Raw genomic sequence first — 25,776 nt, 5'->3', positions numbered from 1 at the left:
GAAGCATACATGTATCTTCAAAGCCTGGATCTCTCCATCTTTCTGCAGTGCTGAAGAAAATGATCTTCTGTCATCTTCAGGTCTCCATTCTATTTGTGGAGCCTACATTTCATACCAGTATTGTTAAAATCAATCCTCTCTTTTTGCTAAGAAAGAAAAAAAAGAGAGAGAGAAAGACAGCTATTTACAATGTAGGGCTTTAATTTGAGAAAAAGTTCACCAGGGCTCAATCCTGGAAGAACTGGGGACGTTGTAGCTTAGCCCATGCAATCTTCAAGATGATGATAGACTGCAGGTCGCAGAGAAGCCAGGGGGAAGCTGGGAAGGAGATTACAAGGGTTTGGGCTTCTCTGAGACCTCCTTCTGGCTTCCACGGCTGTGGGAAATTTTACAAAAGGCGCAGGGAAGCCAGTCAGCGGTCAAAGAAGCGGGAAAGGAGGCAGGGACAGGGATTTGGGGGCCAGGAGAAGCCAGTGACAGGACGGGCCATGCCAGCTGCCCCCTGGGCTGGACTGCCAGTGGGAACTAGGGCGTATTTGATTCCGATCGAATTCAACTAGTTCCCAATTGGGCAGAATCAATTTATTTCCAAATAAATCGATTCAGCCCAAAAAACACCCCATTTTTACCAGTGTCTTTTTGATGCGAGTTAAATGGTAAAAATGGTCAAAATTCGATTCTGAATCGATTTTTGAAATTGGATTAGGTGGGAACAATGCCCGTTTAACCCGAATCCCAATCCCAATTTAAACATAGTGGGAACAAGGCCGGAATTTGTAAATATATTCCAGTTTGAGTGTTTCTCTTTCTGATCTTCCCTTGAATCCCCCCCTTCCAGAATAGCTACTTGTAGGTCATAAACTGAATGTCCAGGAAGGTTGAAATGCTCTGGAACCATTATTGTATTGCCATTTTTAATGTCAGATTGGGGTCTGTTGATCCTCTTGTGTAGAGGCTGTCCTGTTTGTCCAATTCAGAGTTCAGAGGAGTACTGCTAACAGAGGATGATATGTATCACTTTGGAAGATGAGGAAGTAAAAGCACCACTGATGCTGTGGGTGACTTATTAGGACTAGTAATGTGTAGACATACACAAAGTTGGCATCTGTGTTTACAGTACGATCTTGTGCCTGTATTTCCATCCTCATTACATATCCTTTTGTAGATCATAGTTATTTAAGGTTGGAGGCTGTCAGTAGGCAAGTAAAAACTTGCCACAGAATCTGTTGTAGCTCACTGATAATGTGTTGAAGTGATCTCAGCTCAGAATTGTAGGTGACAACTGGTAGTGCTAACTGGCTTACTTAGTCCTTTGATATTTGCACTATCAGCAATAATTTTGCAAATGGCCAGTGTTATTTTCCCCCTGATACTACTTTCTGCATTAATTTTCCCTATGATGTCACTGTTTGTAATCCCACCACCAACCAGAGGTACCTATCAGTATGCAAAGGAAGCTTGTAGCACCTTTGAGACTGTGTGAAAGAAGTTGTAACATAAGCTTTCGTAGACTTAGTCTACTACCTCAAGGGTGCCTTTATCTACCTGAAATTCTGGATAATACTCCATGCATCTGGTGAAGTGGACTGATGGTCACAAACATGTATGCTATAATAAATGGGTTAGCCTGGGGCAGAATAAACCACAGAAAGTCCTTTGGCACCTGAAAGACTAATGGCATTACCAATTTGAAAAGTGTTGCCACAGCATCCTAATCCCACTGCAGCCTTCAGGGGGCATGCTAGAGCCTTCAGTGAGGATGACTGTTCATTTACTTACCATTAGCATCACTGGCTTGTTGACTCTGACCAATTATTTCTCCCTAGGTGAAGAGAAGCACTGGTAGGATTGCACCCTGGAACACACTAATGGGATCTAAAAGACTGGTGATAAGGGAGCGAGAGCAGACGCCATGGAGCGGAGGTATTGGCTACTCTGATGCATGGCTCAGTAGCAGATTGATGTGCTGATAGGAGCAGAGAGTGCAGTCATCAGCTACATACAAGAAAGCAGTTCCCAGGCAGTGGATTAAAAGTCACTCATGGAAAGTAAATTCTCCCTCCCTCCCAGTTCACCTGTTGGCCCACAGGTGGCATTTTTCCTACAGAGGGATCATCTCCATGATGACTAAAGTATCGACACTGTCATCTGTGAAATGCAGTGTCCGTTTATTTGACATGGGTACATAGATACGTTAGTGAAATACATTTGTGTGATGTACTTTGTACGCGGGAAGTAGCTATTATGCAAGTTTTGTATGGGGCATATGCACATAATTTGTCTTGCACTGAGGTTACCTCCATCTCAAAAAGAAATTCACCAAAAGCCTAACAGTGCAAATAGAAATCAGTACCAATTAGTTCTTCATTCTTTATATACCTTTTGCTCCTCCTAAGTGACTAAAGAGGGGTTTGTGTGGTGATATAATAAAGCCCACTCTCTTGATACAAGTATATATGCCAAGCTAGCAGATATATCAGCCCGACTACATCCACTTTAATAGCTAAAGTTTAATAGTTTCAGACTGGCAACATTTTTAATGCCATCATATACCCAACATTGCCCTGTGATTTCATTACTCCATGCCAATATTGGCATGTGCATCACTTGTTGGGTCACAAATCTCATGCAAAAACTGGATGGGCTGGGAAATACGCTTCAGGAGACACATCCCAGTGCTTTCCATTTAAAATTGAGCTGGGAAACCTATACCCTTCAAATGCATTAGATTCCAGTTCCCATTACTCCTGCCAGCCTATCTGGTGTTGATGATGGGATAAGTTATTAAGGATGATGGGAGTAGTAGTTAATCAGCATCTGAAGGCCACTGCTTCTCCATTCCTGGTTTAAGTGCACACTGTCACCCATATTGGGTCAGAGCAAAATGGCAGGCCACATGCTTTGCATGCAAAAGGTTTCTGCATGCAATCCCTCCTATCTCCATTTGAGTCAGAGAGAGTTACACTACCTAGGGCTAGATTGGCAACTATCAGCCTAAGGACTTATTCTTCAGCCACCCATAGACCTGCCAGAAGAGATTTGACAGATGAATATGCTGTATTAATTTAAAAGATCATTAAAGACCAGTCTCTTATGACAGGCTCTTCTAGATGATTTTTAAACTGTGAATTTTAAATGATAAATTTTAGATGTGGATTGTTGTAATATATGTACATCTTATTTGTCCTTTTAAATTGATGTGTGTTTTAACTGATGTTTTTAATGGTAGTAGGTATTACTACTAGTACTACTACTACTACTTATGTTTAGGTGGGGTGAAGGAAGAATTCTGCTTGAAATACTGGTGATTTACCACCAGATAGAGTTGGCGGTACTGGGCTTGATAGACCAATTGTCTGACTCAGGCTAAGGCAGCTTCCCAAATTTCTATAGTATATACATTCCAGTACAATGGGTCATGTGTAAATACTTTTTGGAGCCATGATTAGAACAGGATCAGTGTGCATGTTGATTAATTGGGGACTTCTTATCTGCCCTCCCTCCACCATCAGATACTACTAGCCTCTAGTAGAAATTATGCTCCTCACCAAGCATGCATAAAATGACAAATCTACTTTTTTTACCAGCCTCACTGTGAATGCAACAGAGTGGTTAAAGAGCATTAAAGGGTAACCAAGCTGCATTAAGTGACCTTAAGTAGGTAGAGTATGACAAACACCAGCTGGACTTTTTCTGATTCACTGAACAAGTTCAAAAATGTATTTCCAGTCACATATGATATCTTTAGACCCGATTTTACCAAATCTGTTTGACTACAAATTTCTATGCTCAATTTGTTTTGATTTGTAATACAGTGAACAGCTAAATTTCATTAGTTTGTTAACCATGGATTTGATTCATTCTATATTTCAATCCATTAAAATTCAATCAGCCAGTGAAACACTTGCGGACATAAAAAAGTTCCTTCTGTCACAAGGGGATCACGTTAATCATTCACAATCACGTTAACTGCATCCATTTCACAAGTGAGGTATATAAAATGAAAGAATTAAGAAATAGCCAGCTATCTCCTTGTGCATTAACTGTCTCAAAGAATATTCAAACACCAAAGATTTTCCTAAGCAGATATTGTTTCTGTGCAAGAAGAAATGCATACATGTAATAACAGACACCAAATTGTTATGTCTGCAGAAGCTGGGAGATGGTATCTCGCACATAATCCAGTTAACAGAAAAAACTCATAATTGGAACCAAGCAATTGATTCAGATTCTCTTTGCATATCAACAGGGACCCCTGCCCCCTTTTGCAATCCAATATGTCTCCATTCCAGTGAGGTCACAAGCCTCTTTGTAGGCAGAAAACAATGGATTCCTCAAGAAGTCTCCATGTTTTTACATCAGGAACATTTTGGTCGTTTAGAGGTAAAACATGTGAACTCAGTCCAAATTTAAGAAGAAAAAAATGTTTTACCTTGGTTGAAGTCCCAGTCCACAGGCTACTCTTCACGGTTCCCCTGTTGCAGCTACAATGTGGTATCTCACAATACAGAAAACATTCAGGGGTAGCTGTGTTGGCCATTTAACAAATACAAACAAAAATCCACCAGTGATACCTTTACTGGACAACCAAAATGCACAATATACTTGTTGCAAGCTTTCAAAGCTCCATGGGCTTCTTCATCAGCCAAGATGTTACAAACCAAACAGGAGGAGAAAAAACAAAAACACAGCTATCCCTGCATGTCTAAAACTGGGAAGTTTTTCTCTTCTGACACAGACAGACCTCATATACCTAGAAGGCCACATCAGACAAGAATATTCCAGCACAGTCAAAGATGGAGGATTCAGTACATATGAAAAATCCCAACAGTCATTTCATTCCAATAAATAGGCTTTATGATACAGACTTAAGATCTGGAAAACCAATCTGTATTTATTAGCTAGAAGCTGCATTCTCCTCAGGAACATCTATGGTTCTGAGGAACTCCACATAAATCTCTAAAATGCAGTTTGATGTGTCGAGTGGGATCCTCGTAGCCTCATAGGGTGTCTAAATAGCTCAACTGGCCTCATGCGTATGCAACTTGACTTTTGAGGGAAGGGGTGGCATTTATGGCTCTGCCTTGTTACCATCACCCCATGATGGCTATGGGGTTTTCATAATACTAAGGAGATGCTGACACTGCTGGTGGGGACCACTCCCCCACCTAATTTAGTGTAACAGTCTCTGAATGTCTTTATCTACCAGTAGTACAATGCTCATATCCTAGCAACTGGTATACAGAAGCATATTGCCTCTACTTTTGGAGGTAATAAGGCCTAAATACCCACCAGCCACCAGGTTCCATCTGATCTTGGAAGTTAAGCAGGGTCAGGCCTGGATGGAGCACGACTAAGGAATACCAGATGCTGTAGACTATATTTCTGAGGAAGGCAATGGTAAACTACTCCTTGAGTATTCCTTGCCTAAGAAAATCCTGTGAAATTCATGGAGTCGACATAAATTGCAAAGGCACATAGCCCGAGAAACCCACAAAAAACTATAAAGGCACATACACACAATAATAATAATAATAATAATAATAATAACAACAACAATAATACGTTTTATTTATAGACCGCTATTCCGCAATGATCATAGTGGTGTACAGTAAAAAAACATTAAGGGTAGTAGCCACTGATGACTATAAATTTGTCCAATTGCCTTTCAAATTTGTCCACACTGATGGCCAACATTAAATTGTATGGTAACAAATTCCATGTGTAGAAAAACACTTCCTTTTATATATCCTGAATCTCCCAGCAGTTATATTTTCATTGGATAGCCATAGGCCATAATCAGCCTTATCCATAGGCATAAACTCTGGAGGACTGGAGGACTCCTGCCATCTCTTAGATTGCCCTGGGGGAGGTTGAGCCCTCTCACCTGGCAGCAGTATCAGGTCTATGAACAAACTCATTTTAAAAAAACCTTAGGGATTTATCACACCAGCTTATTGAGTCACTCAATCACATTGTTGAAGCAAACAGGAGCAACCTGTTTTGAAAAGAATCGCTATCACACTTCTCAGTAATTGGACTATTGTGCTGATTTTGCAATCCATGGTCCATTCCACACTGTCTCACTAACCTTGTCTTCCTCCTCATGTATGCCCTGTCAAAGGCAGAGTTAGTTAGGTGGTAAGGAAGAGCAAGTGCAAGACCATGGATTGCCAAAGCAACCTAATAGTGCAATTGCTGAGAAATGTGATAATGATGGTTTTCAAACCAGTATATTCCCATTTGCTTCAGCAATGTGACTGCAGCAACTCAATAGGCTAGCATGATAAAGCGTCCAGTAATAACGCATGAAATCATGCTGTTAGTCCCACTGACATTGTAGGACTGGCAATAAGAGGTTTATGCTGCTGAATATTGAACTTTATATTATTATTATTATTATTATTATTTTAAACTCGTTCATTTAATTTCTGTTCTGTCCGCAAATAACTCACACACATGAATGCCTTGTTTGTGGCACAGCTTTAAGGCCCCAATCACTTTAATCTGGGCATGAGTTGAAGGGAAGGGGCTAGGGAGGGATACAGAAGATCAAGAGTTTATGGAGGAATGTTTACAGGAATGAGGTGGAGAAAATAGGGGTTGTTAAATGGTTGTAAAATTCCCCTCCCCCTGAAATGATGATTTACACTGCTGAGTAAAAGTGAAAGATTGTATTTTAGTTGTGTGAAGACTCCAACCATGCCTTTATCAAAGGCAACCATAATGCTAATAATTTAGTCAATTTCACATTGCCAAATAATAATAATAATAAATTGTCATTTTTTTCTCTTGCACAGAGGAAGTAACATAATCTCCAACATTTGACAGATGAAAATTGGGATACATGTGGCCAGGTCACATCAGTGTGTGGGTCAAAATGTCAAAAGTTGTTAATGACAAAGAATACACAGGCTAGGAGAGGCTTCAGCAGTTTTCTTTTGCCTGAGCTGACTGAAGCAAATTGCTTTTGAGCTTTGAATTCAGTTTGCAACAATTGAAGTAAGCTGAAAATAAAGGAAGAAAGTGTGGGGAGGAGAGGGAAACTGGGACCTTTTAATGCAACTGAAAAAGCAAGAAAAAAGAGGAATAATTGGGATAGTCAGTGCCAAATTGGACAGTTTGAGGGCATGTATACTATATTTGCTGATCTTAAAGTGAGTTTCAAAAACAGGAGAGGGAGACTGCTTAGGTAACCACTCCAACCAGTCGGCACACACTTTTCCTAAGTATGAAAGTCTGGAGTTCTGGGTATGTGTTTCAGGGGAAGGAGGAGCTATTTTTCTCTTCCTTTACTTCTCAACTGCCAGAGGATAGATTTCATGCAGTTAATTTCTGGACTAAAGGTGTCTCCTACTGGCCACATGAAAAGACTGCAGATCCACTCTTTCAGACTTATAAACAGCAGAATAAACTGCTCCTGATTTGTGTTTGTTTGTTTGCTTTGAAGAGAAGCAAAACTGGAACAGATTCACTGCTTAAAAGATTCCCTTTGGAAAACTAATTGCAAGGATGCCTTAAAGGAAAGGTGTCCTACCTTAAAAGATTCAACTCTCCATCTTGTTGGATACCCCGCTCTTATTTTTTTTTAAAATAATAATCTGATTTTACTGAAGTCCCAAATTTAGGAGAATGGTGGGAATGTCATATTACTTAGATGTTTGAAGATTCTAGAGGCTGCCCTTTTCCAGCACTGGAACACTCCTGATTTTTGTATTGCTTTTAAAGAAAGTGACAGTCCTAGTGATTTTGCTTTGCCAAGGGTGTGTTATTCCTGAAGAGGGCCAGTTCAGTGTAGTGGTTTGAGTGTTGGACTACAACTCTGAAGAACAGGTTTGATTCCCTGTTCATCCATGAAAACTACTGGGTGACCTTGGGCAAGCCAACACTGTCTCAGCCTCAGGAGAAGGCAATGACAAGCCTCCTCTTAATCTTGCCAAGAAAACTTCATTATAAATTCACCTTACGGTTGCCATAAGTCTGAAATGACCTGAAGGCATGCAAAAATAACAATATGTCATCCTTGCAGGAAGACTGTCTCTTTCAAATCAAACAGTTAAATAAAATTTGGCACTCGATAAGAAAAAGCCACCAAGTTTAGCAATGGAAATGTTTTGTTTTGAATTCTCATGAAATGAACAGAGCACTCTGAACTCAGAATGTGACTCTCTGGTTGGAGGAAGATACACAAAGACCAAAAGCAGCATTACCCCCTTGGCCTTTTTCTGATGTAAAGTGTAGCTGCATTGTCACCCTGAGCACTTCTCTATCTGTGGCTCAGGGAGACTGCCAAATTGAGTAAATATGGATTCTTGTATTACTAGTGGCGACAGCGCTCTTGCATTGCCTGCCATTTGTAGGTTAATTGCTAGACCTTCCATCTGCTGAGGGCTCATTTAACTGCTGGCTGGCGTGAAAAACAACAGCTTGCTCAGACCATATAGGGAAAAGAAGGGAAGGAAGGTGGGGAGAGTGGGGAGAAGCAGCACTGGGCTTTAGGCAATCCCTGAAACCTGGGGGATAATATGTCTATTTCCTCTGAGAGAGACCCCATTCCCTATTGCCAGAGGACAGCAAGCAGGGGAAAATTCACTTTTACTGTCACTTGGATCGGACAAGTGAGATCTGTGCTGAACTCTTTTTAGACAGGGTCACTTTCCTTAGGTCCAATTGGAAGCTTTTGGAAGACTTGTTTTCATAGTCCTCCTTTCTCCCTTCACCCCTCTTTTCTCTTGGAGGTGAAGGGGCCTGAAAAGTTTGAAGTGCTCAGGATTTCTATCACACGATTCATGTATGAGTGGCTGGCTTGGTGGATGGACTAGGACGGGATTGGTGATTTGCAGACTGCAGCCCCATCACCCATTGACTATCAGCCAGGGTTCATGTGAGATGCAGTCCAACATCTGAAATGGTATAGGTTGCCCATCACTGAACTAGGGTCTTCTTCTTGCCATGGGGTCTGTACTGGACAGAATACTCTGGGCTCCTCCCAGAATATTCTAGCCCTGAAGCAGGTCCGAATTCCCTCCATTACCATTGCACTCTGGAGTGATGCCAGGTGACTGTCTCCATGTGCGTCCAACTGTACTGCCCCATGCCTCTGCTGCTGGTGCAAGTCATTGCTTCTGAGGTCAAAAATGAGGCACCCATTGCCAATCACATGGCTGCACGTCTTGTTGTGACCTTAGACTTGCACCTGTGGCAGAGCTCCCAGGTGGCACAGTAGGATACATGTATGAACAAACACATGGTGTCACTCTGGAGTTGTGTGGACAGGGTGTTGTGAGGGTAGGGGAAACCCTGTGTAAATGGCCCATGTAGACATGCCTTATGTCAAACTGGGTTTTTTGTTGCTACTATTTGTTTGTAATTGATGGAGAGACAGCGAAAGTGAGAGAGAGAAAGAGAGAGGTTTTTAAAATGGCAGCTGGTTGATGTTTCAGTTGACTAGACTATCCCAGGATGACTCCATATGGAAAACCTAAGCATGTGAATCCTTCCTTGAACTATGTTAGGCATGGGAACCATGCAGCCCTTCAGATATGATTGGAGTGCAATTCTCAGCAGCCCTAGCTAGCATAGCCAATGGGGGGGCAATTCTGTTAGTTTGCTGTCCAACAACATCTGTAAGGCTAACTTTAGTATTCAGTAATAAATTCTATTCTGATTCATGACTGAGCCAAGCTATGGAAAATGTTTAACTATTTCAATGACTTCATCACCTATCTTAATGCACGTTGGGTCCCAACAAGCAAGCTGATGGTGACCATTTTAAATGATGAGACCTGGCAACAGGCTTTGTGAATTCAATGGTCATTCAGAGTGGATGATCAAAACAGAAATCCTCTGGAATAGGAAGTGTAGCCCATGCAAAAAAAGCAGGAGCTCAGTGGACATCATTTCAGCTTGTCAGACACTCCAGGCCTTGCCAAAGTATTTTCTGATAAATCTAAAGAGTGTGAAGATAATGTAAGTATAAAGACTGAAAAGTTAATACAGGTTTGGCATTACTTCTTATCACACTTTTCCCATTATACATTTTGATGATCCGTGGTTGTGTGGCCTGTTTTCTGCTTGGTCAAACATCACTTTCCTGAAGGGTGGGAATGAGTGCTTGTGGCCAGCCAACTCCCAAAGTGTGCTACTGTGTGAATGTGCTCACAGCAGCCAGCTTCGGAAAGGTGTTGGCTGCTAAAATCACAGAGTGGGAGAGAGGGCCAAACTCATGCCCATTCACAGCACATGACTGCCCAAGAAGCAGAATTTCAGCAGAAGGGATCAATTTCACTAAGGCAGTAAAAGAATAGCAGCAAAACTGACAGCCTATTAACAGGGTTTATCTGTGAATGAAAAGGTGCACTACAACAACGAATGGAATACACAATGTTGTGTGATCAGTACTGACCAAACACATTTTTATCCTATTAAAACTGGGCCTAACAAAGGGGCCTGTCACCCCATAAAGGATGGAGACCTACTGAATTGCAAAGGAAGTATCTTTTTGTGTTGCAAACGGAAGTTAAGTTTCTTGGACTTTGAGAATCTCCCAGTACCCACATGGCCAGAAGGAGGAGGCCAGCCTGCATGAATAACCCCTCCATGTCATCTGAACTGAGAATGACAACAATAAAATGCAGGCCTATGACTAACATCTTCAATTTTTTACCCTCCTGCATGGTTTTTAACACTTTGCCTAATGAAGAAGCCAGTGGGGCTTTGAAAGTTTGCAACATGTCTATTGTGTTTTTTGGTTGACTCAATAAAGGTATCTCTATTTGGTGGATTTTGGACATTTTTAATTTGAGTTGCTAAGACTGTGAGTTGTTGCCTTCTGACCTAGGATAGGAATGAGACCAGTTGAGCTCAGGGAGACTTACTTTTGGGTGGATATGCATGAAATTGCAATCAAAGCCAGGAGGAAACTGCCAGCTGAACTCAATCCATAGTCAAAGAAGGCTCTGTGGATTCCCTTTTCATATCATGTTTGCCTTTCCCTCTTCGATATGGTCAGAGGAGAATCTTTGAAATTCAGCTTCTACTTTAATAATAAATAAGTGGACAAAACTGACAAGGCAGGTACAGATTCATACAGAATATTGATCAGTTTTAAACACAAAAAGGATCCAATAAAGAAAGATGGCAATAGCGTGGAAAAGACACTAGGGAAGATTTAAAGCATCCAGACCAGAGACAATATTGTTTTATCTGTTTGATGCATCTCAAACTTTCCAGAGGGGGCAGGGAAATACTGAGTGCAGTTGCTAAGCAGAAGGAAAAGATGAAGAAAGACAGACATTATAATATAAAAGTTCCGTACCTACTCACTAAAATTGGCTTTTCCTATCTGCCTTGCCCATTTATGTGCATGGAAGAGAAGGGATGGACACGCTGTCAGCTTTGGCCCTTCCACAATATATCAAAAGTCAGCTCTGGCCCTTCCACAATATATAAAAAGAAACACATATTTATTTATTTCATGCATTCTTTTTTCCTTCCCAGCCAAAATAAATATCACAACATTTTTTTAAAAAAGAGTTGCAGAACTGGGAATTCACAATGAGTGGCCAGTATGTGTTATTAACCCCATGGATGCCCTCCATGTTCAGTGTTTGTCCTTGTGGTTTTTTGAGAGAAGGAAGTGTTGTGGATGTTGAAGGAAGAGAGAGAGAGAGAGAGAGAGAGAGAGAGAGAGAGAGAATATTTGGGATTATGGGGTGACATTTATTTCATTGCTGGTAAATTTTTATCCCCCACTAACTGAGTGGCAGGATGTCTTGTTTGCTTTGAGCTTTGAGTGCAAAGCTGCCATATCAAATTGGTACTAACTACCTAGCACTGTTTACCCAAGACAGATCTCCCAGCAATAGCTATCATGGCAGATGTGTCTAGAATGAGGGCCTCTCACCTACCAAACCACAGTGACATCAATCTTGTGAGCCCTATGCTTTTGTCTGCTTGAAGCAACAACTTTATCCACAGATGAAGGCCTGGATACCCTAAAGCCACCAGATTCTATCTGATCTTGGAAGCTAAGCAGGGTCAGCCCTAGTTAATACTTGGATGGGAAACTGCCAACAAAGACCATGTGCTATAGGCTATATTTCAGAAGAAGGAACTGGTAAAACCACCTCTTGAGTATTCCTTGCTTAAGAAAAGATTATGGGAATCATGTGGTCAATATAATTCAGTAAGTGACTTGAAGGCACATTCACACACATACCGATAGATATGCAGGTAGTATGTCAGTGGAGTACAATGTCAAACACTGCTTCAGACAGAGAGGAAGTAGAGCAGCTAGACAAATCTCCATCATGACCAGAACCTGGTGACTGCTGCACTTAATTTTTCTCTTTCTCCTTCTCCTTCCCCATCCCTTTGCTCTTGTATGTCATGCCTTATTAGATTATAAACTGGAGAACAAGGACTTGCAGTTTAACTATTTCTAACCACTCTGTGAGGCTTTTTGGCTCAACAGCAGAACAAAAATACTCACACACACAAACACTTTAAATAAATCAATAAGAAAATAAATAATTAACTCCACACATCAATGTTTCCCAGTTCAAGTAGTACATCATGTGTTGTGTTGAAGCAACAGTAGCCAGGATTCTCTCCTAAACAGAGATGATCTTGGCATAAGACAGTCACAATCTACCCCAGAATAGAGGCTGAGAAAGTCACTTTTTGGGGGAGGAATACATCTTCCAGACATCTCCACCACCATCACCAACCAGCTGTCACAGTTACTGCTTAGCCTCACTCAGGAATTCTAAAGGACTTTCCCAAGCTCTGTCACACTTTGCTGCTTTTTCTGGTGGGAATGAATGCATTTAACTCTGCTGGTTAGTGGTTCAGATGGCCACACATAATAGTCAAAAGAATTTGTGTGTATCTGTGTGTGTTGTGTGTGCCTTCAAGTTGTTTCTGACTTATGACAATCCTATCATGAGGTTTTCTTGGCAAGATTTGTTCAGAGGAGCTTTGCCATTGCCTTCCCCTGAGGCTGAGAACATGTGATGTGCCCAAGGTCACCTAGTGGATTTCCATGGCCAAGCAGGGATTTGAACCCTTATCTCCAGAGTCATAGTCCAACACTCAAACCACTACACCACACTGGCTCTGGTCAAGAGATTACAATAGCACATTCTTTGCCCAAATCTAAACAAAATCAGGAATACTTAGCAACTAGTTTCATGGATTACATGAAAAGAATTTCCCTTCAGAAAAACTTTGTAGCTAGTTATGAAAACAGCCTTCGGACTTCTTAAGCCACTCACTAGAGAAGAACACACACTGTGCATTTACCAGTTCTTTGTGGATCAGTTTCCCAATTAAATAAAGTTTATTATTTCTTTAATTTAGGCCATGCAAACAGACGCTTGGGTGTATGACTGGCAAGGGTGCCCCCGTGGCCCATTTCTCTATCTGTGCTGAGCTGCACCAGTCACACCCTTTGCACTAAGACTAGGTCTCTCTCCATGAAGCACACACCTGCTCTCTCCTCCTCTTTTTGAGTCTCTGCTTGGCTGATCAGACAGCCCACTTCACACTTCTGCCATTCTCTCTCACCTCCAGCTGTCAAAAACAGTCAGTGCACAGAGACGTAAGACATGCACTCCTTCATGGACTGATCCAAGAGAACCAACAAGGACCACATCTGGAGATCCAGGACAGGAGGTTCTGAGACTCAGGCATCAAGGTAAGAATCCACCAAAATCCACCTGCTGGGAGACTGCGAAGAACCTGTCGGGCAATGTGGACTGTTTTACCATGATCTACAAACAGAGCACCCAGAACTGTTTTTAAGATGTGGGAGGAGGCTCAAGACTGACAGGCCAGTCATTATGATTTTTTCATACTTACAGGTGTGTTTTTATAAAACAGTAAAAACACAAAATAAATGATGATGATGATGATGATGATGATGATGCCACCAACTGAAGCAGTAAACAATGTTTTAATAGCAAGACCTCTCTAAAGAAATTTGCCAAGAAAACCGAATGATAGGTTCTCCTTAGAGTCGCCCTAAGACGTAAATGACTTGGAGGCACACAACTACTACTGTGAGGAAACGACAAAATAATACATAAAATATTATTAAATTGTTTAAAACACAAAATTAATAAATCAAGGAAATGGGGAAATACACACTACCTCTTTTGAGCAAATGCAAAAATATACTAGGACAGTTCTGACTGGTAGCTCATCAGGGGTTCAGTTGCACAAAAGTCTCAGTGATCCTGATTATTGGTGCCAATTTATTTCAAGGGATGCTCAGTTCCCACCTTTGTCCCCATTCTAGGATCTATGTCTACGAAGGTACAGGGGGCACAGGAACACATACCCTGGAATGAAGAGAGGCATAAAGCTATCTTGCTCCATACCTGGAGAAAGATGGATAGGAGAATCTCACTTATTAAAATGAGACTGAAACAGATATCTAGAATCTAATAAAGTAATTCTGCGAATGTAATAGCTCTGTGGATCTGCAGTATCTGTCTGGCATTCATAATGATGTCCAGTTCTGGGCACCATAATTCAAAAAGGATGTGGAGAAACTAGAGAGTGTCCAAAGGAGGACAACTAAAATGGTGAAGGGTCTGGAAACCATGCCCTATAAGAAACAACTCGGGGAGCTGGGAGAAGAGAAGGTTAAGAGGTGATATGATAGCCCTGTTTAAATATTTGAAGTGATTTCACATTGAGGATGGAGCTAGTTTGTTTTCTGCTGCTCCAGAGAACAAAACCCAGAATAATGGATGCAAGCTGCAGGAAAAGAGATTCCACCTCAACATTAGGAGGAACTTCCTGACAGTAAGGGCTGTTCAACAGTGGAACACACTCCCTCAGAGTGTAATGGAGTATCCTTCTTTGGAGGTCTCTAAACAGAGGCTGGATGGCCATCTGCTTTGATTGAGAGTTCCTGCATGGCAGAATGGGGTTGGACTGGATGGCCCTTGTGTTCTCTTCCAACTCTATGATTCTATGATCTCAGACAGACAGAAGTATAGTGTTGTTGACTCAGAGATCAATATACTGCCAATATAGGAAATGTATAGCATAGCTATGTATAGCATAGATGTCCTCTCAGCTTCCAAAGCTCACAGTGTGGTAGAGTGTCCTTCGTTGGAACAGAGGCTGTATGGCCATCTGTCAGGAATGCTTTGACTGTGTATTCCTGCATGTCAGGGAGTTGGACTAGATGGCCCTTGAGGTCTCTTCCAGCTCTATAATTCTATGATTCTAAAGATACATAGAAACATAGATTGATGGATTAGATTAGATAAAGTCCTTTTATAATTAATCTCTCAACTACAAAGGCCATATATTTGGTTCCTATCTCAAGGGTTTGGTTAAGTCTCCTATTTAAAATGCTATTTATTATGTGTTTGCCTGTTACCTTCTGTGCCCAGACTGGAAACTTTTGCAGTGGTAACTCATGGCTTCTTCCATATCAGTGGGATGATTACTCAATTCCAAGGGGCTGATTCAGATCTCTCAAACAAATTCATCACAATGAATGGGACCTGTAAAGTTCAGGCAAAAACCCAGAATAGATTCACTACTCTACTAACATGGAAGCCAGCAGCCTCTACTAGATTGCTGTCAAGCAGCAGCGACTTGCTGGTCATGGACCCCAACCACCATAGATTGTGTGAGGAAAGGTATCTGAGCTCTGACGGTTAACATGTCTACACAAATGGATGAGATGTGCTGGCAGATAATTCCTATAGAACAAAACTAGTTCTGTAGCTTGGTGAAAACAAGGAGAGATATTACAGTGTAAAGTCAAAGGCTTTCATGGCTGGCATCGATAGTTTTTTGTGGGTTTTCCGGGCTATGTGACCGTGTTCTAGAAAAGTTTCTTCCTGACATTTCGCCAGCATCTGTGGCTGGCATTTTTAGAGAATTCTGTGAAGATGCCAGCCACAGATGCTGGCGAAACGTCAGGAAGAAACTCTTCTAGAACATGGCCACAAAGCCCCAGAAAACCACAAAAAAACTAGAGATGTTACATTTGGCACTTTTTAGCCACAGATTCCTTATCCATGGGTTCAACCATCCATGACTTGAAAATATTTTTTTCAAATAAATAAATTCCAAAAGACCTTGATTCTGCCAGTTTATATAAGGGATGCCATTTTGCTATATGACTGTATTTAATGAGACTTAAATAGCATGCATATTACTTGACACGGAAAAAAACATTTGACCATGTAGATTGGGATTTCTTATTAGAAACCATTAGAAGAATGCAGATGGGAGAAAAGTTCATAGCTTGGATAGAGGCAATATATATAAAGATCCTTTGATTAATGGAGAAAAATCAAAATACTTCAAGATAAGACGTGATACTAGACAAGGATGTCCCATGTCTCACCTAGTATTCATCTTAATGTTGGAAATCATGAATGATAAAATAAGGAAAGAACCCAGAACTGTAGGGGTTAAAATTAAAAGTACCATCATAAAATTAAAAAATTTTGCAGACGATATTATTTTCTTTCTTGATGATCCTATGAAAAGCATTAAGCAACTAATTGCTACTATTAACGAATTTGGTATACAGCGCGCCCGCGTTATACACAGGCATGCCATACGCTGCTTCCAGCATATGCTGGAAGCCGTGCCGGAAAAGCTCCTCTCGAGCCCCGGAAGAAGTAATAGGACTCAAGCATATGCGGTTTTTTCCTTACGTGTGTGTGTGTGTGTGAGAGAGAGAGAGAGAGAGAGAGAGAGAGTCCAGATAGTGCTGTACTATCAGGCCTCAGAATTAATTTTGAAAAGACAATGATTCTTATTAAAAATATCTCTAAAATAGAAAAAACAGAATTAAAGGAAATTTCAGGATTTAACATTGAAAACAAAGTGAAATATTTAGGGATTTATTTGGCTAAAAGAAACACTGACTTATATCATAATAATTATGAGAAGATCTGTGTGGAAATTAAAAAAAGATTTGGAGAAGTGGGCAAAATATCATCTGTCTTTTCTTGGAAGAGCTGCAGTGATTAAAATGAATGTCCTTCCCAGAATGATTTCTTTATTTCAAAATTTACCGATTATTTACAATGAAAAGTGCTTCAATACTTGGCAAAAAGACGTGTCAAAATTTTTATGGAAGGGTAAAAGGTCAAGAGTGAAATGGAAAATATTAACTGAAGAAAAATTAAAGGGAGGTTGTAATTTACCTAATCTTAAATTATATTTTTATGCTGCTTGCTTTAATTGGCTGGAAGATTGGGTTAAATTAGATAACCCAAACCTTCTCAATACTGAAAGCTCTAATATAAGTCTAGGATTTCATGCTTATATATTGTATATTAATTCCAAAGAAAATAAGAATTTCAACCACCATATTATTAGAAGACCACTGCTAAATGTATGGGGGGGAATCACAGGAAGCATATTATAACAGAACAAAGAACAAAGATGAAAAATGGTTAAGGTATCAAGATTTAATTATACAGAATTCTGAAGGAAAATATATAATGAAACTGATTGAACAAATATATGGAAAATAAAATAAAAAAGATTGGTTCCTGTATAATCAAATAAAAGACTGTTTCAAAGTAGATAATAGAGATGTTGGCTTTTTAAAAGAAAAAATGAAATCGACAGAATTATTATGGATGGCCAAAAGAAACATATCTAAATTTTATAAACTACTGAAAGAAAGGAATTTAGAAAGTGAAACTTTCAAGCATTGTATGATAAGATGGGACCCCAATAAAACCATTACAACTGAGCATTTGGAGAAATCTTGGAAATAAATTAATCAATTTACCAGAACTACAAAGAAAACTATTTTAAAATGTTGTATTTGTGGTATTTAATCCCATAAAAATACATCTGATATATAAAACTGGCAACACAAAATGTTGGATGTGTGGAAACCTGAAGGAGATTTCTTTCATGTATATGGTGGGCATGTTCTAAAGCAGAAGAATATTGGAAGAATATTGATAGAATATCCACAAGATGATGCAAGAGATTCTTGATATTTATATTCCATTTGAACCTAATCTTTTTTTTTTTTTTTTGCTAAAAAATGACTCATAATGTGAAGGTTTCAAAACATAATAGAATTATTTTATATATGGTAGTGATTATTCTATATGTGCAACAATGGAAACGCCTGAGTTTTCCATTAGTTGAAGAATGGCTAAGACTGTATGAAGCAAAAAAATATGGACATTCTATCTGCATTATTGAAAGAGAAAGCTAAGGAAAGTTATGGAAAAGATTGGGACTGTCTTAACTTATACGAAAGGAAAATAAACTTATTGAAAACTAGTGATAGATTATATCTTGACATTTTATTTTATTTTTATATTATTTTTGAATAATATAAATGCTAATATGGGAGTACAGTTTTTGAGGACAATAATGGGGGAGAGAGTTAAGTAGGCTACCATGTTATAGGCAGATCCATTTGTAATGGAAGAAAGAAGAGCTACTCTTTTCAGATATCCTTTTGTAAATATGTGTGATTGTATGTATATGTATAGATCTTACGTGATTGTCTTGTTTTCTTGATGATGTCTTTTCTCTTTTTGTATCTTTGTATTTGAAATAAATGTGTGTGTGTGTGTGTGTGTGTGTGTGTGTGTGTGTGTGTGTGTGATGCCATTTTGCTATATCACTTGAGCATTCACAGATTTGGGTATCGGGGGGGGGTGGGGGTGGAAGCAAACCCCAGCAGATACTACAAATACCGTAGGAGGGGCTTGTGTGGGGGGTGGAACAGAAATCTACTTCTCCATCAGTAGTTTCATATTGAACAACAGTCTGCTGGCAAAGAAAGAGCATCCTGGTTTATCTGCACATTGTGCTTGCTCCACTGATGAGGGCAAACTGGAGCAGTCTAGGGAGAATACACTAAAGCAGAGTGGCATGGCGTGAGGTGGAGTAGGAGGCTAAAATGTAATCAACAGTTGCCTGAAGCTGCTACGGAAATTGCTCTATTGATCCCTCCTCTTGCACCACTGTTTTTGCCGCTATGTTTACTGAAGAGGAAAATTAAATGCAAGGGGTCCAATGCTCATGGTATTATGAGGAGTGATTCTATTCGATTCTTGATTCCTTTTTTTCCTTTGCAACCCATTCCCATAGCTGGAAGGTACTGAAAGAAGATGAACGTGACTGATGCAGCCTGGAAAAACAATGCCAAAGACCTTGATGGGGTGGAAAAGTCACCTTGTGTCGTTGGCATGGGTGCACCCATCTACTATTGCATCCTGTTGGGTGTTGGTTTGCCAGGTAAGAAAATGTGGAGAAGTAAGCGCTATCTCCCTAGTCATGTCAAAGAGAAACGCTGAGTGGGACACAGAGCAGAGAGAAGGAAAAAGTTCTCATAACAGAGTCATATTTATTTGTTTATTTATTTATTTATTTATTTATTTATTTATTTAACTTAGAGGCCCTCCAGATGTTATTGGACTGCAACTCCTGCTTAGTGCAGGATATGCAAGGCAGAATGCTGCTACATCAGCCTTGGCAGATATCTACCTAATCTCTCCTTAAATCAGGGGCAGGGAAGGTCCAGGGGCCAATTTTACACGCAGCCTTGAAACCCATGGAAACTGTGATTCTCCTTAACCTCATAAGAAGCATGAAATCAGAAGGTGGCATGTGTTTGTAATGTTTCCCAGTAAAATAACTTTATTGTTAAAAGCTAAAAGCCATCACAATTTGATACTGTTCCAGCTAGTAGATACAAAAACAATATAAAAGGATCAAAACACAGCATTTCTGGAAAAAATACAAATAAACATAATAATAATAATAATAATAATAATAATAATAATAATAATATGATCCCATCAATAAGATACAGTAGTGCAACAATAATGATAAAAACATATGGCAAATGAGACTTCTAATCCTCACTCCCATCTTGAGAACAGAGGAGTTTATCAGACACGGGGAACTGGAAGTATAATCCAGTGGCAATCTGAACGCAATAATGGGGTTTAACGTTATTGTGTGATAACCTACTACATGCAAATTCGGGCAATGGAAAGTCAGTCCGAACGCAATCATGTGGTTTCACGTTATTATGTGATAGACTGCCACATGCAAATTCGGGCAATGGCATGCTATTTTCGAGCAATGGGGAGCCAGTTTGAACGCAATGCACATTCATGTAATTGCGTGAAACTAGTGACTTTAAGTGAATGAGTTCTGGCCCCACTTTCTTTTCATTCGAATTTAAGATAAATTCCTCCCGTTTGATAAACTCTTAAGTCTAATCTTACTAGCAGCTAAAGCAAATTTGGCCACCATGGAGGTAACGAATACATCATTACCAGCCAAAAGCATACAGATCTGCTGGGAACAAGATCTGCTGGAAAGAGAATGTAAAATATGATCAAGGAACTTTTGTCTAGGAGCAGTATAAAGAAGGCAATGTAAAAGATAAAGTTTCTGCTTTAAAACAAGACGTGGTTTCCACTATCCAGGAACCCTTTCTCATACAATTATAGTGCTATGGTTCTACTTGAACTGCCACAATTCCATCCTATGGAATCTTGGGATTGACAGTTTACATACTCTCCATCTCTCCTGATTTGGCAGGGACAGTCCTGATTAATCCTCTGCTGTCTCACTTTTTCAACTGCTTTTAAAATCTCCCAGTCTCTTTCTCATCCTCCGGCCTCCGGCTTCTTTGTTCTCATCTTCTTTCATCTGCTGCAAACTGAGTTCAAATCTTGCCCTTCTCAGTCAGCTTCCCAGTAGTAGCCTCTTCTAGCTTATATGTTCTTCCTCATTAATAACGTTTGCCATTTTAGTCACACTCTGATGTTGCTTGGTCTCACATGTATCTAAAATGGTGATGGGTATGAGTTTAGGAATAAGAACCAGCTTGTGTTGTGGTTTCCATGTTGGACTATGACTCTGGAGATTAGGGTTCGATTCCCCACTTGGCCATGGAAACCCACTGGGTGATCTTGGGCATGTAAAACACTCTCAGCCCCAGAAACCCCTATGATAAATTCACCTTTGGATTGCCATAAGTTGGAAATACTTGAAGGCACACAACAAGAACAAACAAATGAGTTTAAGAAGGACCATTTTGAATTCCCAGCCAAAAATCTCTTCTAGTGCCTCTGCTCAAACTAGAAACCCCAGGATTCCATAGACTTCATCCAGGGAAGTTTAAGAACAATATTACACTACACTGTTATAGCGCTATTATTCCACTTCATCTGCTATAACTGCCTCCTGTGGAATTCTGGGTTTTGTAGTTTAGAGAGGCCTGAGGGCCCTCTGCCTCAGAATTCTCAATACCCCTCCCTAAACTTCAAATCCCAGGATTTCACAACAGGCAGCCATAGCAGTTAAAGTGGAATAATAATGTCATAACAGAGTAGGGTTGCCATAATGGAGGACCTCCAAACCGGGACAAATGTAGGACTAGGTTTGAAAATGTAGGACCTTTTTTTTCCAATTTCCTGGCTAGGTATTTAAAAAAAAAGTCCTACATTTTCAAACCCTGTCCTCCTCCTCCCGGCTTCGGAGGATGCCTAGGCTCTCTCCCAAGCCGGGAGGAGGAACGGGAGCCGCTTGGAATCGCGGCAATCGCCGCGGTTCCAGTAGCCTCTTCCTCCTCCCGGCTTCGGAGGACGCCTAGGCCGGCTCCCAGGCCGGGAAGGGCGCGGGGGCCACTTGGAATCGCGGCGATTGCCTCGGTTCGAAGCAGCCTCCTCCTCCTCCTGGTCTGGGAGGGAGCCTAGGCCTGCTCCCAGGCCGGGAAGGGCGGGGGCCACTTGGAATCGCGGCGATTGCCTCGGTTCGAAGCAGCCTCCTCCTCCTCCCGGCCTGGGAGAGAGCCTAGGCCTGCTCCCAGGCCGGGAAGGGGCGCGGGGAAGCTTGGCATCGCGGCGATTGCCGCGGTGCCAGGCTTCCTCCTCCTCCTCCCGGCCTGGGAGAGAGCCTAGGCCTGCTCCCAGGCCACGAAGGGGCGCGGGGAAGCTTGGCATCGTGGCGATCGCCGCGGTGCCAGGCTTCCTCCTCCTCCTCCCGGTCTGGGAGAGAGCCTAGGCCTGCTCCCAGGCCAGGAAGGGGCACGGGGAAGCTTGGCATCGCGGCGATCGCCGCGGTGCCAGGCTTCCTCCTCCTCCTCCCGGCCTGGGAGAGAGCCTAGGCCTGCTCCCAGGCCGGGAAGGGCGCGGGGAAGCTTGGCATCGCGGCGATCGCCGCGGTGCCAGGCTTCCTCCTCCTCCTCCTGGTCTAGGAGAGAGCCTAGGCCTGCTCCCAGGCCAGGAAGGGGCACGGGGAAGCTTGGCATCGCGGCGATCGCCGCGGTGCCAGGCTTCCTCCTCCTCCTCCTGGTCTGGGAGAGAGCTTAGGCCTGCTCCCAGGCCAGGAAGGGGCGCGGGGAAGCTTGGCATCGCGGCGATCGCCGCGGTGCCAGGCTTCCTCCTCCTCCTCCTGGTCTGGGAGAGAGCCTAGGCCTGCTCCCAGGCCAGGAAGGGGTGCGGGGAAGCTTGGCATCGCGGCGATCGCCGCGGTGCCAGGCTTCCTCCTCCTCCTCCTGGTCTGGGAGAGAGCCTAGGCCTGCTCCCAGGCCAGGAAGGGGCGCGGGGAAGCTTGGCATCGCGGCGATCGCCGCGGTGCCAGGCTTCCTCCTCCTCCTCCTGGTCTGGGAGAGAGCTTAGGCCTGCTCCCAGGCCAGGAAGGGGCGCGGGGAAGCTTGGCATCGCGGCGATCGCCGCGGTGCCAGGCTTCCTCCTCCTCCTCCTGGTCTGGGAAAGAGCCTAGGCCTGCTCCCAGGCCAGGAAGGGGCGCGGGGAAGCTTGGCATCGCGGCGATCGCCGCGGTGCCAGGCTTCCTCCTCCTCCTCCCGGCCTGAGAGAGAGCCTAGGCCTGCTCCCAGGCTGGGAAGGGCGCGGGGAAGCTTGGCATCGCGGCGATCGCCGCAGTGCCAAGCAGCCTCGTCCTCCTCCCGGCTTGGGAGGAAGCCTAGGCCGGCTCCCAGGCCAGGAAGGAGGCGGGGGCCGCCCCTCATCGCGGCGATCGCCGCGGTGGGAAGCGGCCTCCTCCTCCTCCCTGGCCTCGCGGAGGCCTTGGAGGACCCCGCAGCCAGAGCTCCGACCGCGGAGCCGCCTCCAAGGCCTCGCTGGGGCCCGGGAGGGAGCGTCTCCGCGGCTGGAGCTCCAACCACTGAGAGCCTTCCCAGGCCTCAGCAAGGCCTTGGAGCCGCCGCGGGGCCTGAGGTGGCCGCGGTGGGCGGGGCCGTCCCGGTTTGGGCGCCAAACCGGACCGGGACCGGGTTGGCACCGCCCAAACCGGGATTGTCCCGCCCCCCGGCGGGATATGGCAACCCTATAACAGAGTAGTGTGATATTGTCCTAAGACTGTAAAATGAAAAGGCCCCTGGTTTTAAAGTATTATTGTGCTTCTGGAAAGTGGTCTTTGAAACAATGTGGGTGCTCCCCAAATGCCTTATTTTAGAGCACAAAATGCATTTCCCCCCCAACCACCACCAGCAGCGGGAAGGACAGAAGCAAACAGGAGTCTGAAAAATGGACAGGGATGGCATGCACTGTCTGTCTGATAGTGCTCATCTCTGGCTGGAATTCTTCCAGTGAAGAAAAGAGCCCAACACTGTTTCCTGAAATGCTGAGAAAAATGTTTCATTAATTGGAAACTCCAACACAATGTGGGGTGCTCTCAGAAAACTAATGGAAAACAAACAAACAAACAAACAGAGTGGCTTAATGGACTATAGAGAATCAATTCCAGTACTGAGCACTAGAGGGAGTCATGAACTCATGTAGCTGTGAAGAACCCACCTGGGGCCAAGCACTTTGGCAGGTGCAGCTCTATCCATCTGTGCTAGTTGTTGTTGTTGTTGTTGTTGTTGTTGTTGTTGTTGTTGTGTCTTCAAGTCATTTCCGACTTATGGCGACCCTAAGGCCAACCTATCACAAGAGTTTCTTGGCAAATTTCTTCAGAGGGAGTTTGCCATTGCCACTGCCATCCTCTGAAACTGAGAGAGTGTGACTTGCCCAAGGTCACCCAGTGAGTTTACATGCCTGGGAGCAGGGAGGAGAGGGCAGGTGTGGAATTAGGGAAGTTGGTCTGAGAAAAAGTGTGAAGGAGGACCTGATCTGCTGCTGGGAGGAGAGCAGGTTCAGAGTCAGACCAAGCATGGTTATGTAATCTGGCAACAGTTAAGAGTGCAGGGTTCTCTATCACAAATTGGGTTTTATTTATTATTTATTTGATTGATTTTACTTGATTTCAGTCCTCCTTTACTCACAGGAAACAGGGCCAAAAATATATAAAATATAAAATATAGCACAGATATACTAAAACATCCAAAAACATTAAATCCATTTTCAAAGAGGTCGGGGAAAAGGCAGCAGATGCCCAAATTAAAAGTCCCTTTTGCTACAACCCAGATTTACTGTCAAAGGCCCGAATAAAATGTGTCTGCTTGTTAGTGAAGGACAGCTGTCCAGGAAATGGAGTTCCACAGCTTGGGAGCTTCCCAGAACTAAACCCACCCTTGACTTTGCAAAAAGAAAATATTAATTGTGATCTGATGTCTTGCTTACAGTTTTCCCTGCTACAGATTCAGATCCCATTTCTGCTAACTCTTTATCACCATGCACTCCTCTCTTCCTTGTTCCAGTTAACATTTTGACTGCCATCGCACTGTCACGTTTAGCTGCCCGCACCCACAAATCCTCCTACTGGTACCTCTTGGCCCTCACGGCCTCCGACATCCTGACTCAAGTCTTTGTTGTCTTTGCGGGTTTCATCGTGCAGGCAGCCATCTTGTCTCGCGAGGTCCCCAGTGCCTTCACCCACACCGTCAACGTGCTGCAGTTCACAGCCAATCATGCCTCCATCTGGGTGACTGTACTGCTGACTGTGGACCGTTATGTGGCCCTCTGCCATCCTCTGCAGTACAGGTCTGTCTCCTACCCTGAGCGCACTCGGAAGATCATTGGTGTCATGTTTGCAGTGTCCGTGGCCACTGGAATCCCATTCTACTGGTGGCTAGATGTCTGGCATGATGCCTACCCACCCACCACCATGGATAAGGTCCTGAAGTGGCTTCACTGTTTCATCATCTACTTCTTTCCTTGTGGTGTCTTCCTGGTGACCAATTCAGTGATCATTTTCAAGCTTAAGCACTCAGGGAGGCCCAGCCGGCGCCTGAGCAAAACCACAGCAATTCTATTGGCCATCACCACTATCTTCATTGTCCTCTGGGCTCCAAGAACATTTGTCATTATCTACCATCTCTACAAGACCTCAGTCAATCAGGACTGGCGAGTACATCTGGCCCTAGATGTCGCCAACATGGTGGCCATGCTGAACACCTCCCTCAACTTCTTTCTCTACTGCTTTGTCAGCAAGACCTTCAGGTGCACCATCCGGGAGGTGCTGGTATCCTACAAGCTACAATGTGTCCAGTCACCAAGGAAGAAAAATCTCTTGGAAGCCACTGGGGAATCCCTAAAGCCACTGGGGCTCTTGAATGGAACTTCACTTTAGAAAGACCCATAATTCTTCTGCAGCTTGGTCCAACTTTATGGGAAGATCCCACAGCCCAACTTTCTGGAAAAGATAGGCTCTGCACAGTAGTCATATGGATCTGGGCCCAGAGAATGAGGTAGTAACACTGGAGGATCTTCTGAGATTATCTGCATGTGTAGACATGGATATCTATTTATGCGTATTTGCATATCTGTGTATGTGTGTGCATGTGTGTAGCAGAGCTTGGGGAAATGAGTTTTTGGACTACAACTCCCA

At 42.9% G+C, this 25,776-nt stretch overlaps 1 protein-coding gene across 1 annotated transcript; it reads left to right on the top strand.

The window, feature by feature from the left end:
* Window positions 1–19,136: 19,136 nt before the first annotated feature.
* On the top strand, window positions 19,137–25,518 carry GPR142 (G protein-coupled receptor 142). Its single transcript, XM_089540046.1, has 2 exons — window positions 19,137–19,263; window positions 24,647–25,518. Exons 1-2 carry the CDS (start codon window positions 19,137–19,139, stop codon window positions 25,516–25,518), a joined length of 999 nt encoding a protein of 332 aa, XP_089396172.1.
* Window positions 25,519–25,776: the final 258 nt, after the last annotated feature.

Source organism: Sceloporus occidentalis, unplaced genomic scaffold (genome assembly GCF_023333645.1).
Source record: "Sceloporus occidentalis isolate IW3139 unplaced genomic scaffold, rSceOcc1.0.p SCAF_1, whole genome shotgun sequence".
In the NCBI taxonomy this organism is placed as follows: Eukaryota; Metazoa; Chordata; class Lepidosauria; order Squamata; family Phrynosomatidae; genus Sceloporus; species Sceloporus occidentalis.
The sequence above is the reverse complement of the archived record's forward strand: the minus strand, read 5'-3'. Positions and strand labels throughout refer to the sequence as shown.